This window comes from Procambarus clarkii, chromosome 90 (genome assembly GCF_040958095.1).
Source record: "Procambarus clarkii isolate CNS0578487 chromosome 90, FALCON_Pclarkii_2.0, whole genome shotgun sequence".
Classification (NCBI taxonomy): Eukaryota; Metazoa; Arthropoda; class Malacostraca; order Decapoda; family Cambaridae; genus Procambarus; species Procambarus clarkii.
In genome coordinates, this window is record NC_091239.1 from 4,733,910 (window position 1) to 4,754,943 (window position 21,034).

The 21,034-nt window shown below is 37.6% G+C and overlaps 1 protein-coding gene across 1 annotated transcript; it reads left to right on the top strand.

Annotated features, from left to right (window-relative positions):
- The first annotated feature begins 1,071 nt into the window (after nt 1-1,071).
- Nucleotides 1,072-20,716, top strand: LOC138359365 (caspase-1-like). The gene is made up of 6 exons (XM_069318493.1): nt 1,072-1,188; nt 5,797-5,917; nt 10,669-10,847; nt 14,754-14,889; nt 15,622-15,774; nt 20,433-20,716. Exons 1-6 carry the CDS (start codon nt 1,084-1,086, stop codon nt 20,516-20,518), a joined length of 780 nt encoding a protein of 259 aa, XP_069174594.1. The 5' UTR covers nt 1,072-1,083; the 3' UTR covers nt 20,519-20,716.
- Nucleotides 20,717-21,034: the final 318 nt, after the last annotated feature.

The window sequence follows — 21,034 nt, forward strand, 5'->3', positions numbered from 1 at the left end:
GTGGGCCTTTGCTAAGGCCAATTAAGGGTAAGGAAATTGAAATTGAAATAAGTTTATTGAGGTAAAATACACACAAAGGGATGAGGTAGCTCAAGCTATTCTCACCCCGTTCAGTACATCGTGTTAATACATACATATACACACATCACAAACCATAAACATATTACCAAACATTCTGAGAGATAAACATATACAATTCCTCTTTTACACAAGTAGTATGGTATCAGCCGTACACAAATACTTTTATGACTTAGGTATACTGTATAGAAGGGTAAGGAAGGTGGCCAATTTTTAATTTTATTTATATATACAAGAGTTCATATAAAGCCATTAGTACGCATAGCGTTTCGGGCAGGTCTTTACTCCTAATTTTTTTCTGGAATACGACCCGCCAAATCGTCAAGGTATCAATTACAACTGGATGAACAAAGTCGTAGAGATAAGGATTGGTATCTAGTCAATTCTTCCCGACCAGGATACAAAACCAGGCCAAATCGCTTGCGAAGCGTAGGGCGAGTGCGTTACCATCGGGGAATGTTATCTGGCTAATATAGAGCTTGAGCACGAGTTTCCCTCAACCTCCGGAAACGGAGGGTGAGCAAAGAAATACGATTGTGTAGTGGCCAAAGGCTTGGTAGTACCCAGAGCATAGGTTCAAATCCTCCTCATAGCTCCTACTGATTTTTTCTTGTAGCGTATATTTTCCATATAACCAACATTGAATTTCTTTAGAAGAAATCTCACCTGGAGCAGAGACATGAAACTCACTTGCAGAAACACCAGGCACATTGACTTTTTCACAATAACTCTTGCACTCACTACATTTATCTTATTTATGGTGGAATAATTGCTATAATTTTCAAATCATTTGGCACAGTGCCAGTTTCTCATATTTTCTGGTATATTCTCCTCACCAACTACATTTCCTTTGCATCAGTGTCTTTAACAATTTCTGCATTTACAGTCAGGTGCATTATCCTGCAACCAATGATTTGTTTACTGATTGTAGTCCTATTATTGTAGTCACATTTATAAATCTAATCTTTACTTTTCAGGAAAGAGAAGTTATCTAGAATAGCTAGAATGCCTGTGAGACGTGATGCTGTGCGATACGACGGACATCACCTTCAACGTGGGCACTGTTTGATATTTAATCATCGTATATTTGACCCCTATACTGGTTTTATGGTAAGTAATTACAGCAGTATTTCAAGAATGACGACGTATTTAAGAGCATTCATGTATTAATTTATATATATCGTTACCTTCTTGATAAAATGAAGATATCTTATATCTTTTACCAGTTCAGTTTATACATTCTGGGCTGGAGTAAAGACTTCTTAAAGACTAATTATCGCATTATAAGAGTGCCTCCTGTGAGGGAATGGTGTTCTCTCAGCAAGACTTGTACCCCCTTGGCTGGCGTGAAATTTGGTGCAATGCTACGCACTGAGCATTGGATATCTATTCTAAGATATCACCTTTATCTTAGAATACAAGTACCTCATGTAAGGTATGGGGTGGTTATACCTGCTGGTTATATCAGCAGATGGCAGATCTCCCTTCACCACGAGGAAGATATCAGACACGATCCTTATCTGGCCAGATCTCTTCAAGAACTTGTGCCGTTGCTGTAGGCACTTTACGTTGTTGATAACCTCTGTGAACGGCTTGCATGCCTGTCTTCGCCTTGCTGCACTCAGTGATGCTCCAACATTAAAGTAATCTCGGGCACTTCCTTATTATTCACTACACTCACTACATTTTTCTACACAGTAAATTAAAACATAGGCCTCCAATTGTTTGGCCAAATGTTATACATTTCCAACATGCATATTCCGTAGCCATTTGTTTGTCACTGTTATTCATAGTACCTCAGTTAGTTTTAACAGTCTCTCCATATGACCATTTTCCAATGGTTTTACCTGGAGAGGGTTCTGGGAGTTCTTCTATTCCCCCAAACCCGACCCGAATTCAGGCTTGACTTGTAAGAGCTTGGTCCAACAGGCCATACATGGACCAACATGATCCATGATTACATGGTCCAGTACCAAGATGGTCCTGCACGGTCCGCAGGCCCATATATCCACTAGTTCTGGTTGGTCCAGCACTTCTTGAAGGAAACTATCCGGTTTACTCATAAATACGTCCACGTTTCTTCCGGAAATATTTCTTATTCTCGCTAAGAGGATGTTGAACAACCGTGAAGCTCTGATGTTCGCGCAGTGTTTTCTGATTGTGCCTATGGCACCTCTGTTCGTCACTGGCTGCATTTTCTTCCATGTCGTTCACTCCAATATGTTGTTATTTTACTATTTAAATTTGGGATCTGGCCCTTCAGTATTGTCCGTGTGTATATTATTTGATACCTTTCTTCTCTCTTTTCTAAATATGATGTTTACCTATACCTATACATGTTTACCTATACATGATTTCACATCTCTGCATTTGTTCAACATGTGAAAGTCTTGAGAGAAAATCTGTAAACATTTTACAAGCTTCAGCAGAAGAAGCATTTCCTCGCAGGAGAGGTCACCCGGGGTGACCATTGATGGTAATCAATAAATCTCATCTGATTTATGCACTGCTGTTTCAGCAACAAGATATGTCTTTGTTTGCTATTCAACAGGATTTTGTAGTTTGCATAGGCTTGTATTTACTATATTACCCATATATATTGACAGACGTCCATCTCCTTACCTAATTTAGTAATACTAATGATTTACCAGATTTTTAATGCTGTTCAGCTATACTACTAAGTAAGCTGATGCATCAGCTGGCGTCATCAGTTTTAGCACAATTTGCTCAGTCATTAAGTAAAAATGAATCTGAGTTTTGTAATGCTGATGATCTTTATTATCATTTTTATTATTTGGTGCTTTAGTATCAACACTAGCCTTATCTTAATCTGCTTTTTATCACCAGAGTGATTTTGAAACCAAGTTGATTGGATGATCCTTATTAACAACATATAACTGGCAATAGTTGACCTCTATAATCCCCTTGCATTGGGGTTTAAACGGGATTACATTAAGTTTATATCTACGCTGCCAGAAGTGAATACCGTAAATCTGAGTAGATGGCGATTACTTTGACAACGATCATAGTTATAATGTGATATATTTGTCATTCTCATCTGAGAAACTCCAATACAACTCATTACTCACATTTGATATTGTAACTAAATCATAGTATTTTTGGGGAATTTTTGTATTTATTGACTCCCACAAGCCATTATTACCGCCTGCACACTTCTTAGAGGAATTGAGATAGTAGACAAAGACAATATTTAGCACGGGAGGGACACAAACAAGGTGACACAGGTGGAAACTTCGTACCCAAGACGTTAGAAAGGGACGTTAGAAAGATCTTTTTCAGTGTCAGAGAGTTTAACAAATGAAATGCATTAGGCAATGATGTGGTGGAGGCAGATTCCAACCACAGTTTCAAATTTATCAGAATTTACCCAAGGACCATATTAGGACACTATACTAGTGTCCTCGACGAGGACACTAGTATAGTGTCCTCGTCGAGGACACTATGCTAGTGTCCTCGACGAGGACAGGATGCTGGCGAAGATGCTCAAAGGTCTTCCAATTTGCCCTGATGATCTTTTCTATCAGTATTTTAAAACCCAACAGCGTTTTGGCGTTTACGGCTTCGGCGGGTAGGCGGTTCCACGAGTTTACAACCCTGTGGGTGGAAAAAGCCTTCTATTTTCTTTCCTACAGTATGGCTTGATGAGCTTGAACCCGTTGCTCCTCGTTCTTGTTACATCTGACCTTTTGAAGAAACTTTTCGGATTTACATCGTCCAAATTGCTTAGTATTTTGAAGGTTTCGATGAAATCCGCCCTGTCATGCCTGGTCTGAACAAATCCACAAGGGCCGTGACGAGGTTTCGAACCTGCGTCCGAGACCTGGTCGACCTGCGTCCGAGGCATGGTCGACGACCGGGCCGCGGGGACGCTAAGCCCCGGAAGCACATCAAGGTAACTTCAAGGTAGGTAAGGAGAGCATCCCAGATGCTGCCTTAATCAACTGAGCTACGACATGGTCAAAAGAGTTGAAACCGAAGTTCTACTGAACTTACTGGATCTTGCAGCCTCTCTGAGACACAAACCAGGGTTTTACACAACTCCTACTTTGATGCATCACGCTATTGTGACTTTTGTGTGTGTGTAATGAAGTAAGGGCGAAGAGGGAGAATGGCCTATTGACATAGCTCGAGTGCATGGGAAGGAGTTGTGTAAAGCCCTGGTTTGTGTCTCGGAGAGGCTGCAGGATCCAGTAAGTTCAGTAGAACTTCGGTTTAACTCTTTTGACCATGTCGTAGCTCAGTCGATTAAGGCAGCGTCTGGGATACTCTTGGACGCAGGTTCGAATCTTCGTCACGGCCCTTGTGGATTTGATGCATCACGCTATTGTGATTTCTGTGTGTAATGCCTGGTCTGTAGTGTTGTTAGCCCAGTGACCCTCAACCGTTCCTGATACGAGAGATGACTAAGCTCTGGTAAGTAAGTAAGGGCGAACTTGCCCTTCGGCTGTGGCAACACCACATGTTGCTCGGTGTGACAAAATAAACAGTTTCATATGTAGATATGATGGAAGAAGATAGGCTCTGGAAGCTGTTCATCAGTTGATTGACAGTTCAGAGGCGGGACCAGAGAGCCGAAGTTCAGCCTCTGCCAGCGCAACTTGGTAAGTACATGTGATTGTGTGAAGTGACGAGGAATGTGTAGACGGAGCCAAACGTTCACGCATCCCAGTTATATTAATGTTAATCTTAGTGTGCTACCGGCATTGTTCTGATACCTTATTTATTCATGTTTATAATTATAGTGTGTTGTGGACATTATCAGCTATGATGTATATTCATGTATATCAGAAATTATAGTATGTTGTGGACATTATGTGGACATTATGTGAGCCAGGCTCACAAAGCGCGTTTGGGAAAATGCCAAACTGACAGTACACACCAAGGCACAAGTCTACATGGCATGTGTGGTGAGAACACTTCTCTACGGCTCGGAATCCAGGACCCTGCGCTCTCGCCAGGAGAGACGGCTTAATACCTTTCACATGCGGAACCTGAGACGCATCCTTGACATCACGTGTAAAGACCACGTCACCAACAATACAGTACTAGAGAGAACAGGAGTCCCTTCAATGTTCACTCTCCTGAAACAGAGACGCATGCGATGGCAGGGACATGTCACACGCATGGTCGATGGCCGCATACTGAAGGACCTCTTGTATGGAGAACTGGCATCAGGAAGGAGACCCACCGGAAGACCTCAGCTGCGTTTCAAAGATGCCTGCAAACGCGACCTCAAGCAGATGAACATCGATACCAACACTTGGGAGGCAGCAGCTGCGGACAGATCTGCCTGGAGATGAAAAGTGCAGAAGGGACTCCAGCAATTCGAGGATGAACTGAAGAGGATATAGATTTCAGAGGAGGATAATAGCGAAGGATAATAGATTTCAGAGGAGGTCTCGACCACTGTCAGACGGCGTTTATCTGCGCTCGCTGCAGTCGAGACTGTCATTCTCGGGTTGGCCTTCACAGCCACAGCAGGCGCTACATCTAACTAGACTACAACAACTAGACACCCAGGGCACAACTCCATAACCCCACGGGATTGACGGATGCCTACTACTACTAGGACATTATGATGTCATATATTGCATATATATTTATTGTTTATGTTTGTATGTGCAAACTTTCTTTACTAATTAAAGTTCATTGCTTAATTTGAATATTAACAGTTTTATAATTACAATCATTCAACAGGAACGTCATGGGACTGATCACGACCGTGACCAAGCTCAGACGTTGTTTGAAAATTTAGGGTTTAAAGTGACGGTCCATAATAACTTGACCGTCGCCCGGGTCAAAGCTGAAATTCAGGACTGTAAGTAACTTTTACTATATATAATGTTCGTTAGACTTTTATTACATAAACTTTTTAGCCCCAAATCATCTTAACATATTTATTTTTATCATCTTAACATATTGGATTCCATAGATTTATTTACAGTACAGTAATTACATAAATATTGATAACATCGCCACCATGACCTCGATCGTGTTTTGTATTTTAATGCAGTTGAACCCCTCTAGGTTATTGTGGTTTATGCAGTGTGCTTTGTCCTCAAAATTTTGTTTAACATTTACTCCCTCATTAACAAACTGATTCCGCATACAGGAATCAGGAACATAGGAATCTTGTATGCGGAGAGTAGGGACTCTCACTTCCCCTTCTATCTCATTCACACTTGCCATGTCTGTCCATCTTATTATTATCTTCCGTGCCTCAGTTAGTTGAATACAGTTTCCATCATAAATTTGTTTAGTGCTAAAAATACATGTAGAGCGCAACCTCAATGCAGCGAGCTATATGGGACAAACCCAGCGAGTGAGGGACATATTGCAACCAGAGATGCCTTCAGGAAGCATTTGTGAGAGGGAATATTTTTAAAGACAAGAAAAATACACTGCGTCACCTTTTTCTTTCTTGTAATGTTGCTTCCTTATACAAAAATCACTTAAAATGTGATTAAAGATATATTAGGTGTTAACATTTATGCTTTAAAATTTCCCATGCTCTATGGGCAACATAGAGCATGGGAAATGCTCTATGTTGCCCATAGAAATACTGTATTGATGCAGTACCCCATCAATACCTGTATCTTTTCCATTTTTCTAAGGAGGAGCATTTCTCTCCCATTGGTATATCCTCTGGTATTCTTTCCTGTACTCTTTGTAGGAGCCCACCACCAAAACAATATCACATTCTCATTTGCCCTTCTTTTCTCTGTGTGACCTATGATACTTTTCCCAGTGTGACCTATGATACTTTTCCCAGTGTGACCTATGATACTTTTCAGTGTGACCTATGAAACTTTTCCCAGTGTGTCCTATGAAACTTTTCCCAGTGTGACCTATGATACTTTTCTCAGTGTGACCTATGATACTTTTCACAGTGTGACCTATGAAACTTTTCCCAGTGTGACCTATGATACTTTTCACAGTGTGACCTATGAAACTTTTCCCAGTGTGACCTATGATACTTTTCACAGTGTGACCTATAAAACTTTTCCCAGTGTGACCTATGATACTTTCAAAGTACAGAACTGTAAATATTACCTCCACCTACTTTGAGTTTCTTCTCTACAGATTAAAATTTTCTATGGTTCACCTTTAATATTACTGTTGATACGATATTAAGTACACAGATATATACAGTAAAACAAAATATTACTAACACTGTAAATATTGTAAGCATAAAGATAGACTGTACTCCATTAGGTACACTTGGTATCATGTAAATGATGAAAGGTTAGAAATAACTAAATTGATAATGCTTAAGTGTGTATATAATAGAAAAGCTGCCAGTGGAATATCTGGAAGTTTGTCTCATGTTAGTGTTATGTGAGATATGACAGAGTCGAATATCAGTAGGAGCCATGAGGAGGATTCGAATCTATGGTCCTTAATCTAACATATCAAGTAAGATGAAAAGGTACATTGTAGCAAAATGTATATCAACATATAACTAATATATAAATTAACAAAGGTGATTACACTAGTAATGATATGTCTTGTATACTAACATTGTGGAAGTTGATAATACAAGATACAGTTTAAGTTTGAAGCACAAAGTAGGAAACTATGAGGATGAAATTATATACTTTTCAATTTACTTTTAAATAAGGCATAGACATGTTTTTAATTCATTAGGCAGGGAGTTCCATAGACTGGGTCCTATTATTGGCATGGAGAGTTTGCACAGTATTAGTTTGACTCTGGGGACGTCAAGGATATATTTATTTATAGTGTGGTACAGAGTTTGCTACAGTCCTGATAGCAGATTTTTGCTGAGTGATGATGGGCTTGAGGTAGTTTACAATGGTGGAACTCCATCCACAGATACCATATGTCAGATAGGATAGATTAGCGCGAGGTATAGTAAGAGGAGAGCAGAGTTTGGAATATAATTGCTGATTTTAGAGAATATACCAATCTTTTCTGAGACTTTTTTGGATATGTGTTGTATGTAGGTGCTGAAGTTCAGTCTCTTGTGTATTTATAGGCCAAGGAACTTTCCCTCGATTTTATTGCTGGTGTTAACAGTGTCTATCTGATGTTGAATTTGATTTGAAGATTTATTACGAAGTTTAGTTTAGTTCATTGATTATGCATCCCATACTTATCTTGTGGGCGGTAGTGGAAAGGGTTACAGAGGCACATAATGGGCTCAGGGACTGAACCCCACAATTCATTTAGTTACAATCTTGATGAGCTAGTTATAAAATTCAATATAAGTCGTCACATCAACAATGGGTTCGAGATCGACCACAAGTACAGTTTCTAAATTAAGCAACTGACATATGTGGAAAGCTAGTGTCGCAATTGATATGTTTGTCCTGTACACTGCCCCCATCCAGTGGGCAGCGGTGGATAGGTTACAATCACTTAGTTACTACTTGGAGTGTTACAGTCTCCGTGGTGTAGTGGTAAGACACTCGCCTGGCGTTCCGCGAGCGCTATGTCATGGGTTCGTATCCTGGCCGGGGAGGATTTACTGGGCGCAATTCCTTAACTGTAGCCTCTGTTTAACGCAACAGTAAAATGTGTACTTGGATGAAAAAACGATTCTTCGCGGCAGGGGATCGTATTCCAGGGACCATAGGATTAAGGACTTGCCCGAAACGCTACGCGTACTAGTGGCTGTACATGAATGTAACAACTCTTGTATATATCTCAAAAAAAAAAAAAACTTACAGTTAGCAAACTGGAGATATTTGGCTAAAATTTCTGGTAGCAGATCATTTTGAATGAAATATTTACACATTGTTGGAACATTGGTTATAGAATTGTCTCTAAATTCACGTATCTTTTCGCACTCCATCACATAGTGACGGAGGGTGTGCGAATAATTTTGTTGACACAGCTTACATTTGGTCAGGTCTACATCAGCAGATAATGAAAATTCCCAGAGATACTTGTAACCGAGTCTAAGCCGAGCAGTAGTAACATCTAGAAGTATGCTGATTTTATTGGATGATCCATAGATGTGTGGCTCCTCTTGCATGATAGTATGATGATAGATGGAATTACTGGATGGAATGATGGAATTATTACAAAATAAAATATATTTGGTCTTTTCTATGTTATGCAAGTTTGTTGATTGCCAACCATGAGTGGACTTTTTTAATTCATTATTTACAATATTATTTAGTGTCTGGGGGTTGGGGTCAGAAAAATTGAAGCTAGTATCGTCAGCAAATAGTATAGTTTTAAAAATGTTAGAAACATTTGGCAAATCATTGATGTACATAAGAAATAGGAGAGGTCCTAGGATGCTGCCCTGCGGCACTCCTGCTGTCATTGGTAGAGTGGGGAAGGAACGAATATAGTTCAGAGCAAGGCTTCAGATACCATACTCAGTTTATATTCATATTCAGTTTGCATCATACCATTGATGCAGTTTAAGTAAGATGTAGTTATGGTTTACAGTATCAAAGGCTTTTATCAGGTAAATGAAGAGGCCAACTGGGAATTAATTTGTTGTATTTTTTGCAACTCTTTGAGCATTGGGCAGTGTGTTAATAGATGATGGTGATTTTAAATAGATTTTGAATAGGTGATCTAAAAATAGATGATTTTAAAAGATGTAAGAAATGAAAGAATAAAATTTGAGATGATAAAAGCAATTGTTTGAGGAGAATAAAAGAAAAATTTATAGTGATACTGAAGCAAGAGACTTTAACCAGAAAAATCTTTATACTGTATTAACAGTTAAAGGCAAGGAGACAGTGGGGAGTATCTAAGTCCATCACTAACAGAAAACACTTGCTGTAAGATGAGAAAACAACCTTCGCTTAATGCGCATGATACCTAAGCATGTTTGAGATAGGATCAAATGGGTAGAGATGGGAGCAACTGAGGGACCTCTTAGGAGAGTTTCAATCCTTTAAGTGCCTCATATCTGAGAAAGGTTCCACTAGGCTGCTTTCCTAGATAACTCCACAGAAAACAATCACAAAACACAGAAACCAATAAGAAAATATCAATTAGGGACAGTTTGTAGGGGGGTTAAATTAGGGACAGATGATCGAAGCCATAGAGGGCTGCAAGGAGGATATGAACCCATTCAGAGATCGAGTAACACATGCTTTAAGTTGAGAACAAATGGTAAAAAATAGCCCAAACAACAGCTGATAAGGTCAGCCAGTGATTACTGAAATTGAGACTTTTCAGGATAGTCCAACTCGCAAATTATCAGAAACAAATACTCTATTATGTCAGAAAACTAGCTCTCTTGTGGCTAACTATTCAGTATGCCCCTTAAGGAGCAGGGTGATTTGCAGAGGTACCTATCTCTGTGGTTTAAAAGATTCACCATGAGCTTGATATGTTAAGCATATTTACGAATTGCCAGTGAGTTAAACACAAGCTACCGAGGTTTGCTCAGAAATTAGTATTCGTTACACTTAACGCTCTAACTTTCAACGAGACTTGATATACATGTTGCTCTTGACGAGGTCGGAATTATAATATATATATTTTTATTATTGTCAACTTAATTATCTGAGTTTAAACTTCCAATATTTAATGCTGACGATCTAATGAAATTTATTTTTACACTCCTATTTTCAGTGGCTTTCGGTACTGATCACACAGATTGTGATATGCTAGCTGTGGTGTTCATGTCACACGGGGAACAAGATATCTTGTGGTGTAGGGATGGCCACATAAAAGCCGAGTATCTTTTTGAGAGCTTTCAAAGCGATCAATGTAAATCTCTCGCTGGAAAACCAAAGTTGTTCTTCATACAGGTAAGACTGTCATGTATAAAGCATGCTTATATACATAACATTAACCTAAATAATTAACAGCATGCTTATATAATTAACATTAACCCACAATGACCATAAATTTCTCCCACCTAAGTGGGGGAAATTTTCTGACTGTCCTGGACCATTATGAAATTGACTTGATGATGGCTCATGGTGTTCTGAAATGTACCTTTTTCATTGTGTGTATTTGTTCTAGCTATGTTATTGGAATTTTTATTTTAATACTTAAAAATCTATGCATTTTAATATAATAATAATATTAACAATGACAATAACAATAATAATGATAATAATAATAATAATAGTAATAATAATAATAATAATAATAATAATAATAATAATAATAATAATAATAATAATAATAATATTAATAATATTAATAATATTAATAATATTAATAATAATAAGAATAAGATTAAGAATAATAATAATATTTATTTACAAGGTACAATGGGTTGGTGAGATTACTTAAGATTGGTAATTTTACATTCATGCAAAGCCATTAAGGGTGCATGAGTTAGTTTTTTAAACTTTGTTCAATGTCAACAAATCTTTTTTGACTAGTTGTATATGAAAAGGGCTGCAATTGTTCCAAGCTTCAGAACTGCAGCCTAAATAGAGAGGGAGATTGTTTTTCAACGAATATTACACATTTTCAGTAAGTTACTTCAACCACACGTTTCAGATATAACCATTCTATGACACTTTCTGACACATTAGCATATAATAAAGGATCTGTTGCCGCTGATTTTCCAAAATATGTTTAGTTTTACTAATACAAATAGTCAAAGTTCCCCCCCCCCCTAAAAAAAATGCAAATATATCATGTTTATTGCTATTATAAAATCAATAAATGAAATTAGGAAAAAACGCTTGCATCAGATTTTAGAGATATAAACTTTACATATAAGGTGTATGTTTCATGTAAATGTAATAAAAATGAAAGAGTAGCAACTCCGTTTATTTTATTTGATAAGTAAATCATTAAAAGTTAAAGTCTAAGGTACTGCCATCTGTCACTGAGGTTGACATCAACCAATTTCCTCCAAAATTGGCACCCTTTCAAATAAGCTTACGTGCAGTCAGGTGATTAATTTTCATGCAAATCGTCCGATAAACAAATAAGAAAAATAACATTAATTTTTTTTAACTTAATTTTTTTTATAAAACTAATTTTTTTAATAAACGCTATTGTGATAACTGAGAGTCATAGACGTGATGTCAGTTGACACGTGTTTGATGTTAATTTTTGAAAATTATGGAAAATTTTTGACACAATATTTTTTTTCTCCCTTCTATTTACGCTACGATGCTGAGACTTGGACCAAATGACACACTTTTCATATACAATTCGTCAAAAAAGTTTGATTGAAATCGAACTAGTTTTCATTAATTGCATATTTGGAACTGATGCCTCCTTAACACGCATAGCGTTTCGGGGCAGGTCCTTAAGCTAACATATCAGGTAAGATGAAAAGGTACATTGTAGCAAAATGTATATAAACATATAACTACAATATAAATTGACAGAGGTGATTACATCACCATATACAGTATGTCTTAAGTACTAATATTAGGGAAGTGGGTAGTACAATATATGGTGAAAGTTTTAGGCACAAGGAAAGATACCATGAGGATGAAATTAAGTACTTTTTGGTTTTACTTTTGAATAAGGCATAAGTTGGACAAATTTTTAATTCATTATTGAGTGAGTTCCATAGACTGGGACTTTTTATTTGCATTGAGGATTTGCATAGATATAGCCTGACTCTGAGGATAACAAAGACATATATATTTCTGATGTGGCGCTCATGGTTTCTATTACACCTGTCAAGGAAAAGTTTCAGATCAAGATTAGCATTTAGGATCAAAGTTTGCTTCATGTATATATCACATGAGAAGGTGTGGAGTGAGTGTATGGCTAGCATGTTAAGGTATTAACATGTTTAGCATGTTAATTTCTCTGAGCTTTAGTAGTTGTCAGGGAAAGTCGAAAATTCTAGTTTGGCAAACTGGAAACTTCTGGAAACTTTACTTATTAAGACTACTCAATAGCTTGGTCGTTAGATCTTCGGCCTCACAGGCGTGGGGTCCATGGTTCGAGTTTATTAGAGCCCAAGTGAATGGAATAAGATGATTGATTGATGAAGATTAAGCCACACAAAAGGTGGCACGGCCATGAATAGCCCGTAAGTGGTGGCCCTTTTGAGCCATTACCACTATCAAGAGCTAATACTGGAGATCTGAGGAGGTGCGACTGCACCCTGCGTGACGGGAGATGTCTCCCCCAATAAGATGAGGCACTGTTTGGGTTATATATGGTCCACACGCCGGCGAGTTCACCTTCATCAGTAAATTATGGCCAATCCTCTACAGAATTATCACAGTGACAAAATACAACTTCACTTCCAGCATCAGACTGGCAGGCGGTGTTTAACACCACCGCCAGAAACAGGTGATAGCCTGTTATAACACAGGCTTCAGTTACATCAAGAATTAACAGACTGACATTACTTCTATCTCGTAACTCAACTCACGTTGCTCACGTGGCCCCACAAAGTGAGGTGATTCGATGAAATATCTATGCCCAAGCTTACCATCAAATGCTGTTGGCTAGTTGGGAATATAGCCTCGGCTTCCAATGACCTTAGTACAGTCACGGTAGTCGAGTTGTTAAGGAACCAGGTACGCCATGGTGCATAGTGCTCTTGGCTGTCTGGGTTCGAACCCTTCTGGGGTATGGAGTTTTCAGTTGCATATTGGCTTGAGGACGATTCAAGCTAACATATGTTGTTGAATATGACCGAAAGGGTAAGATTAATGACTCTAACCCGAATCTTCTCAATATTTCTGATGTTTTTCTTCACTGTCGAGGGTAGATGAAAAATTAATTCTCCAAAATTTAATTTCACACTTTATTTATGGTCTGACGCCTCGAACCGTTTTGCAAGACACTTCTTACATTTTCAAAGACAATTTTACATATTCTGCCAATGCTAATATTCGCTTGTGGTGAGGTAATACAGGACATGATTGAGATGTATAAGTGAATCAATGGGTACATCATTGCGTGTTTTATCTTCTTGCTTCTGTGTTGGTTCAGGGTCTTGAAGTGGGTAGAATGTTCTTATTGGCTTTTGATTGCTGGTTTTGACTTTTTGATGTGTAGGGCCTCGCTGGTGTCGTGTCTCCTGTTGTCATTGTATCTGTCGATAATTTTTGTGTTGCTTGTTAAGATCTCTTGTGATGGTCTGGTTGTGTGTGGAGGTTATATGCTCCTTGATGGAGCCCTGTTGCTTATGTATTGTTAATCGCCTAGAGAATGACGTTGTTGTATTGCCTATATACTGAGATCTTTGTGGCTGACAGTCCCCAAGTGGGCAGGTGAAGGCATAGACGACGTTGGTTTCTTTCAAGGCATTCTCTTTGATCAACAGCCAATAAACACATATTTACATTCTACTCACTTCAAGACCCCGAAACAACAGACCACTGTTTAATTAATATATATGTATGAAATACAAACAGACCACTGTTTAATTCCCTTTGACTCTCAATATTATTTGTTGTGTATTCACTTAACCCTGCGGTATTTTTTTCCCTAATATACTGTGCCCTGAACAGTTCATTCCCTTTGTATTAATTTACTGTCACTTTCCATTACATCGTATGACCTTATCAATCCTGAAATTGTACACTTTCCGCCACCATTATCAACTTCTTTACATGTATACACTTTCTGTTTCATGTGACTGCCAGAATGTCAGAACGGACAAGTTCTGTATAATATAGACTGCAGATATGTAGAGAGCTACGAACATATTTTAAATATAAATTTTCTCGTAAATTCTTCATTATTCATATCTTTGACATGATGTTTTGCAGGCATGTCGTGGAGAGCGTCTGGACACTGGCGTGACACTGGAACGCTCTCGACCTACTGATGAGACTGACTGCGGTTACTTGTCCTACAGAATTCCGGTAGCGGCTGATTTCCTAATCTGCTGGTCCACCATACCAGGTATCGTATGTATAATTGTACAGAACAGTTATCCCTGAGGTCATGAGAGCTTTGTACCTAGATGCCTTTAATATATCCAAAATATATAATGTGTGATACACTAGCCAATATGCTGTTGGGCAGTGTGTGAGAGAGTGTGTGTGAAAACAGTGGAAGTTGGGTTTGAACCAGGTGCCAGGAAGGAGGCCTGGCTACCGGTTCTTAACTGTTTGCCTTTGTTCACACGGCAATAATTGGGGACCTGGTGTAAACAGATCTCTGGATTGTGGTCCATTGAAAACTGATAGGTTAAAGGTTAAGATGAACCATGAGAGGGAAGAGCTGTTAGCCTGTTAACAGGAGTCATAAATTTTCTGCACATGTTCCCTCGTGTATAAAAACTAAAACATAATAAATATTTTCTGACACTCAAGAGGCAGCTCTTCCCTTCAGTTGTCTATGATAATTGAATAAATGCATGATATCAGTTAGCGGGTGCTCTGTGCTTAGAAAGGTGGGCATACTGGAAGACAGTAAGAATGAGACAAAAGGGAGTTTAAAATGGAACCTAAGAATAAGATTTAAGGATAAAGTGAGAAAGAATGTGGCTATAAATAATGGGAAATTGTGTATAAAGATAAGAAAACTTAGCCAAGCTTCTCAAATTACCGGGAAAATGTTTGTGAGGAGCACTTCATTAGGCCTATTCTATGAATGTGAATTTAACTTTTCTCAAACTATGATTAATTTCAGGTCATTATTCGTGGCGCAACATCTCTAGTGGTTCCTATTTCATACAGTCGTTGGTTCATGTCTTGAGCAAGGAATACACCTATGAAGATTTGCTGTCCATGATGATAAATGTCAATAGATATATGATTATTAACTACGAATCCCACTGCCCTTGTGAGTATTTCCTTTAAATTGAGTATATACGCTGGAATAGGAATATGCCTAATTAATTTATACCAATTTATGATTTATAGCAATTTTCCATAAGAATACGGTAATTATCTATACAACAGTCAAATAAAAATCAATATGTGGTTTGATGCAGGTAAAGGTTAAATTTCTGAGCGTAGGCCACTCCATAATTTCCTCAAGTAAGCTTCAACCTCCCCAGGACATCGTGGAAGCCCAATTGAGAGTCAAACCTTCTTCCAACACCAGTTTAGCAGGAATCTTTCCTAAACACCCTTGCTCCAGCCTTATAGAAAATTCCATTAGGTTCCTTACTCATCTTTAAGGATGAGTAAGGATCTTGGCCGAGCTTGCCAACTGTTGAACACTTTTATAATACTTTCTTTGTAATTTTTCTTAACTACAAAATTTTCTTTGTATCTTCCTAAAATTTGTATTAGCTAATTATCTAATACAAAAGCAGTTTTACATTTGCATTATAGCTAAATGTCATTTGATGTATGTACATAGCCACATAGGCAAAATATAAAAATTTTGATTGCTAAACATGTTTCATATGCAGTGAATGTTACATGATAAACATATTTTACAATCGCTACCAGACATCTTGAGGTTATCTTGAGATGATTACGGGGCTTAGCGTCCCAGCGGCCCGGTCCTTGACCCATCCTCCTTTTTGTTACAACCCTTCCCCCCCAGGAAGCAGCCTGTAGCAGCTGTCTAATTCCCAGGTACCTATTTACTGATATGTGAACAGTAGCATCAGGGTGAAAGAAACTCTGCCCATTTGGTATCGAACCCGGAACCTCAGGACTACGAATGTGAAGCGCTGTCCACTCAGCTGTCAGGCCCCTTGATTTGTCAAAGACATGATTTGTCTTTTTGAAAGATATCATACTGCAGATTCTTTATAGGAGACTGAATATAGATAGGTCAATAAAAAACTTTATTAAATCTCTTGTGAGGTAGCAAATTGACTAGTCACATAATTAAAGATATTTAGGGATTCATGAAAGACCTACGTGAGCTAAAAATGAACCAGTGTCATTATAAACTTTAGCAACGGTTGTGAGTCCAACCTTGTTATACCTTATAGTAAGTTGAGGAACAGCAGCTGCCTGTTCTGGACAGAAATCTTCACAATTTGAGAATGTAATGTTTTTTAAATACAGAGCAATTAGTCATATTCATGAGGAAATCTTCTCATTCAGTCTTTGTATAGGAGCAGTTCTAATCTTTTCAGTTATCGATAGATTGTGTCCGGATGGTATCATACCAGCCCTTGTATAAGGTACTGTACTAATATGATTGTCAGTACAATACAGTATTTGATATTCCTTAGATTGTTATGTTGATCAGTTTGTGTTCCCAAGTGATCACGATGACACCAATCAAAATAATTATATTTTGATCAGAATGGTTTTCATATTAGGAAATATAACTGATTTTAAAAAGACTTTTCTCCTGTACTCATATTGATGACTTTATTTTTCACTTTACTTTAAATTTCTTTCATCCTAAACCTGCTTCCAACACTATTGAGCACACTGAGCTCTGCCCTCTCTCCATATCTTAACTCAAAACTCTAACTAATACCTTTCGTCTCTCTACATTAAACTCGCCTTTCGACAAACTAACACTCTTCGTAGCACTCTAGTTCACACTGCTCCTCCTGCTTTTAATGCTGCTGGTGTGTACTCTATTTTCTGTTCGTCTTGTTCTCTCCAATACTTTGGTGAAACGTACACTAAATTACAGACTTAAGGAACACAAAAGAAGTGTTAAGTCTGCAGACACGAACAATTCTTTCTTCTGTCATGTTAGGGATTCTAATCATCCTATTGATTGAGCTTCCTCTAAAATAATCTTTCTTCCCTCTACTCTACACAGACACCGTCTTGTCGAATTGACTCTAATACACAGCCCGCCCAACATGAACCTGAGTCCTGGCTTTGTTGCTGTTATTACAACAAAGCCCTTGTTACAATTACAATTTGTTGCTTTGTTGCTATTATTACACCTAATCTTCCGTATCATTTACCTTGCTCTTATCTTCTAAGATTTCCACCTCCTCACCTATCTCTTGCCTACTTACTGCCCTTGCCTCCCTCATCTTAAGAGGTCCCGACCTCTCCGTAGGGTGCAATCGCACCTCCACAGATCTCCAGTATCAGCTATTGATACTGGCTCCAACCGGCCACCACTTACAAGCTATTCATGCCCATACCATCTTTTGGGTGGCTTAATCTTCATCAATCAATCTCGTCTAATCACTATCGACTTCATAATGGTCCAGGACGGACCGAAACGTCGTCATCTCTGTTAAAAATAATAATAATAATAATAATAATAATAATATTTTATTTAGGAAAAGTACATACATAAATGCATAGATAGGTAGAGCTAGTACATACAATACCTAAAGCCACTAGTACGCATAGCGTTTCGGGCAAGGTGAGGTGGGGGAAAAACACTTAGACTAAAACTTAATTGCTTAAAGTATAAATTGCGCTGAAAAAAAATATAAAATAAAAGATAAAAAGGGGGGAACATGGTAGAAAATAGTCAATATACAAGTTGGTCAACAAACAGCATTTTTTAAAAATAGTACGACATGGGTTGACATTTAGCGGTAAGGTAGGTTACATGGAGTTAATTAGGTAGTACTTAGTTTTCATCTTAAACTGGTTGAGAGAGGTACAACCTTTGACATGATTGGGAAGGTCATTCCACATCCTGGGTCCCTTGATTTGTAGAGCATTTCTAGTTTGATTAAGTCGTACTCTTAGAATATCAAATAGGTATTTGTTTCTGGTGTGGTGCCCATGGGTTCTGTTACAACCTTCTAAGAAGCTTTTAAGCTCAGGATTGACATTACAATTCAGAGTTTGAAATATATAGAGTACACATGAGAAGATGTGCAGTGACTTAATATTTAACATATTCAGAGATTTGAGTAAAGGTACCGAGTGCTATACTGCTGCCGAGCATCAGAAACAAATACCTATTTGATATTCTAAGAGTACGACTTAATCAAACTAGAAATGCTTTACAAATCAAGGGACCCAGAATGTGGAATGACCTTCCCAATTATGTCAAAGACTGTACCTCTTCCAACAAGTCAAAGACAAAAATTAAGTACTACCCAATTAACTCCATGTAACCTACCTCACCCCTAAATGTCAACCAAGTCTACTATTTTAAACAATGCAGTTTGTTGACCAAATTGTATATTTGCTATTTTTCTGCCATGTTCCCCCCTTTGTTATTTTTTTTATTTTCTCAACACAATTTATACTTTAATCTCAATTAGTATTAAGTTTTAGTCGTAGTGTTTATCCTGCCCGAAACGCTTTGCGTAATAGTGACTTTAGGCATTGTATGTACTTGCTCTATCTATAAATCCTTCAATGTATTGTATCTCACCTGGTAGGTATGTACTTACCTGAATAAGTATTTGTTTTGATTTGATTACATAATAAATTATAATCTGCAGCTGAAAATTCACATAGGTATGCCAGAGGATGTTTATAGAATTTGGGCAATATAGATGTGCCCAAATTCTCTATTTGGACACGATCTCAAAAACTATTTGCCACCCCCGCCCTAGGCCAACTATTAACCTTCCCCAGAGTGCAACCCCACAACAATTACCTAACTCCTTGGAACCTATTTTACTTCTAGAGTGAGTAGTTTTATCAGGTGAAAGGAAACGTGGCCAAATTTATTCTGTCTTGTCTAGGAATTGAACCCTGGTCCCTTGGTTCTGAGTCGAGAAAATAGACCACTGTGCTAGAGGTCTGTGCAAGGAGTTGATACTTGCAAACTTCCAAATTGCGTTTAATGAAATATATGAAATGGGAAACATTAGTGAAACTATTAATGACATTCAAGACAGAAATTCGAATATACAGTAGTTGTGTTCTGTCCATATCTAAAAATAAAAAAAAACTTCAACAATATTGGAAAGGTATAGTCATGCTTCAAATGACTTCCAAACATTAGAAGGCAGGAGCAATGATTTGATTTTTCAAACACATACAAATTCACAACAAGAATCGACAACGTTGTCACGGAGTTGACAACGTTGTCCTTATCAACTCATTGCCGTATGGTATTGTCGACATATACAATATCATATACATATGCAATATCATATACATATGCAATATATATACACATATACTATACACACGACCTAATCCCCTTTCAAAATTTGATGTTTTCATAATTTCTTCCCCTCACTACAGGCAAATTTTAATTAATAAAACAATGAAGTTTATAATTATAAACTATATTAATAATTATACAATTTCTCCCAATAACTGAAAAAATGTTTTATGATATAAAAATAGTGTTTTATCATTTTATGCACAGTTGGAAAGGGACCTAAATACAGTGCAAAGTTTTAGGGATAATGTGACTGCCGGATTAACGTAAAATAACATTTGAAATATGACATTATATCTATCAAAGGTATTTTAATATTTAAAGGGAAACTCTAAAGGGACAATTTAAAGTGAAAGCATCATTTTGCTTCCTAATTTTTAATTCTGCAAATCACATCAGATTGTGTTGATTCGTTGTATTTCTTTTATTTTGAAACAATGTGTAATTATTTTGTTTTACGTTTATTTCTGCAGCTAATCACCACATGCATGGAATGAAACAGACAGCCAGTATTGTCGCTACTTTGATGCGCAAGGTATACCTTACACCTAAATACTGACAACATGATGAGTGAAGAAACTCAACATGATCAGTCAGGCTTGCACTGGAGGCACCAATAACCTTGGAAGAACACGTTCAAATTTCTGAACGTGCAGATCCTCATGTATCCTTGTTGTCTGAGATAGATAAGTTCTTGTGCTGGCCAGTAAAACTGAAGAAGATACCCTGTAAATTCTCTAGAGAAAGTAAAGCAAAAGAAAACAAGCCACTGTGGAACTTCCCTCGGAGTTTAGAACAGCCGGTCTAGTGGGACATCAATTAGTCTGTAAAGTCTGACTAATAACAAGGCAAAGTCTACATTATTGAAAAACTGTATTTATATCCAGAGTTATTGTTGCTAATTGCTCAGTGAAAATTATACTTTTTAAATAAACAAATTAAGTTGTGAAAATTAGTGTGTTCTTCTGGTAGTGAGTGTTCTTCAAGGATAAGTCTAAGCATTAAATTTGAATAATTGTCTTTAATAATATCTAATATAATTGTTGTAAATTATTTTGTTAGCTGACAAGTTTAA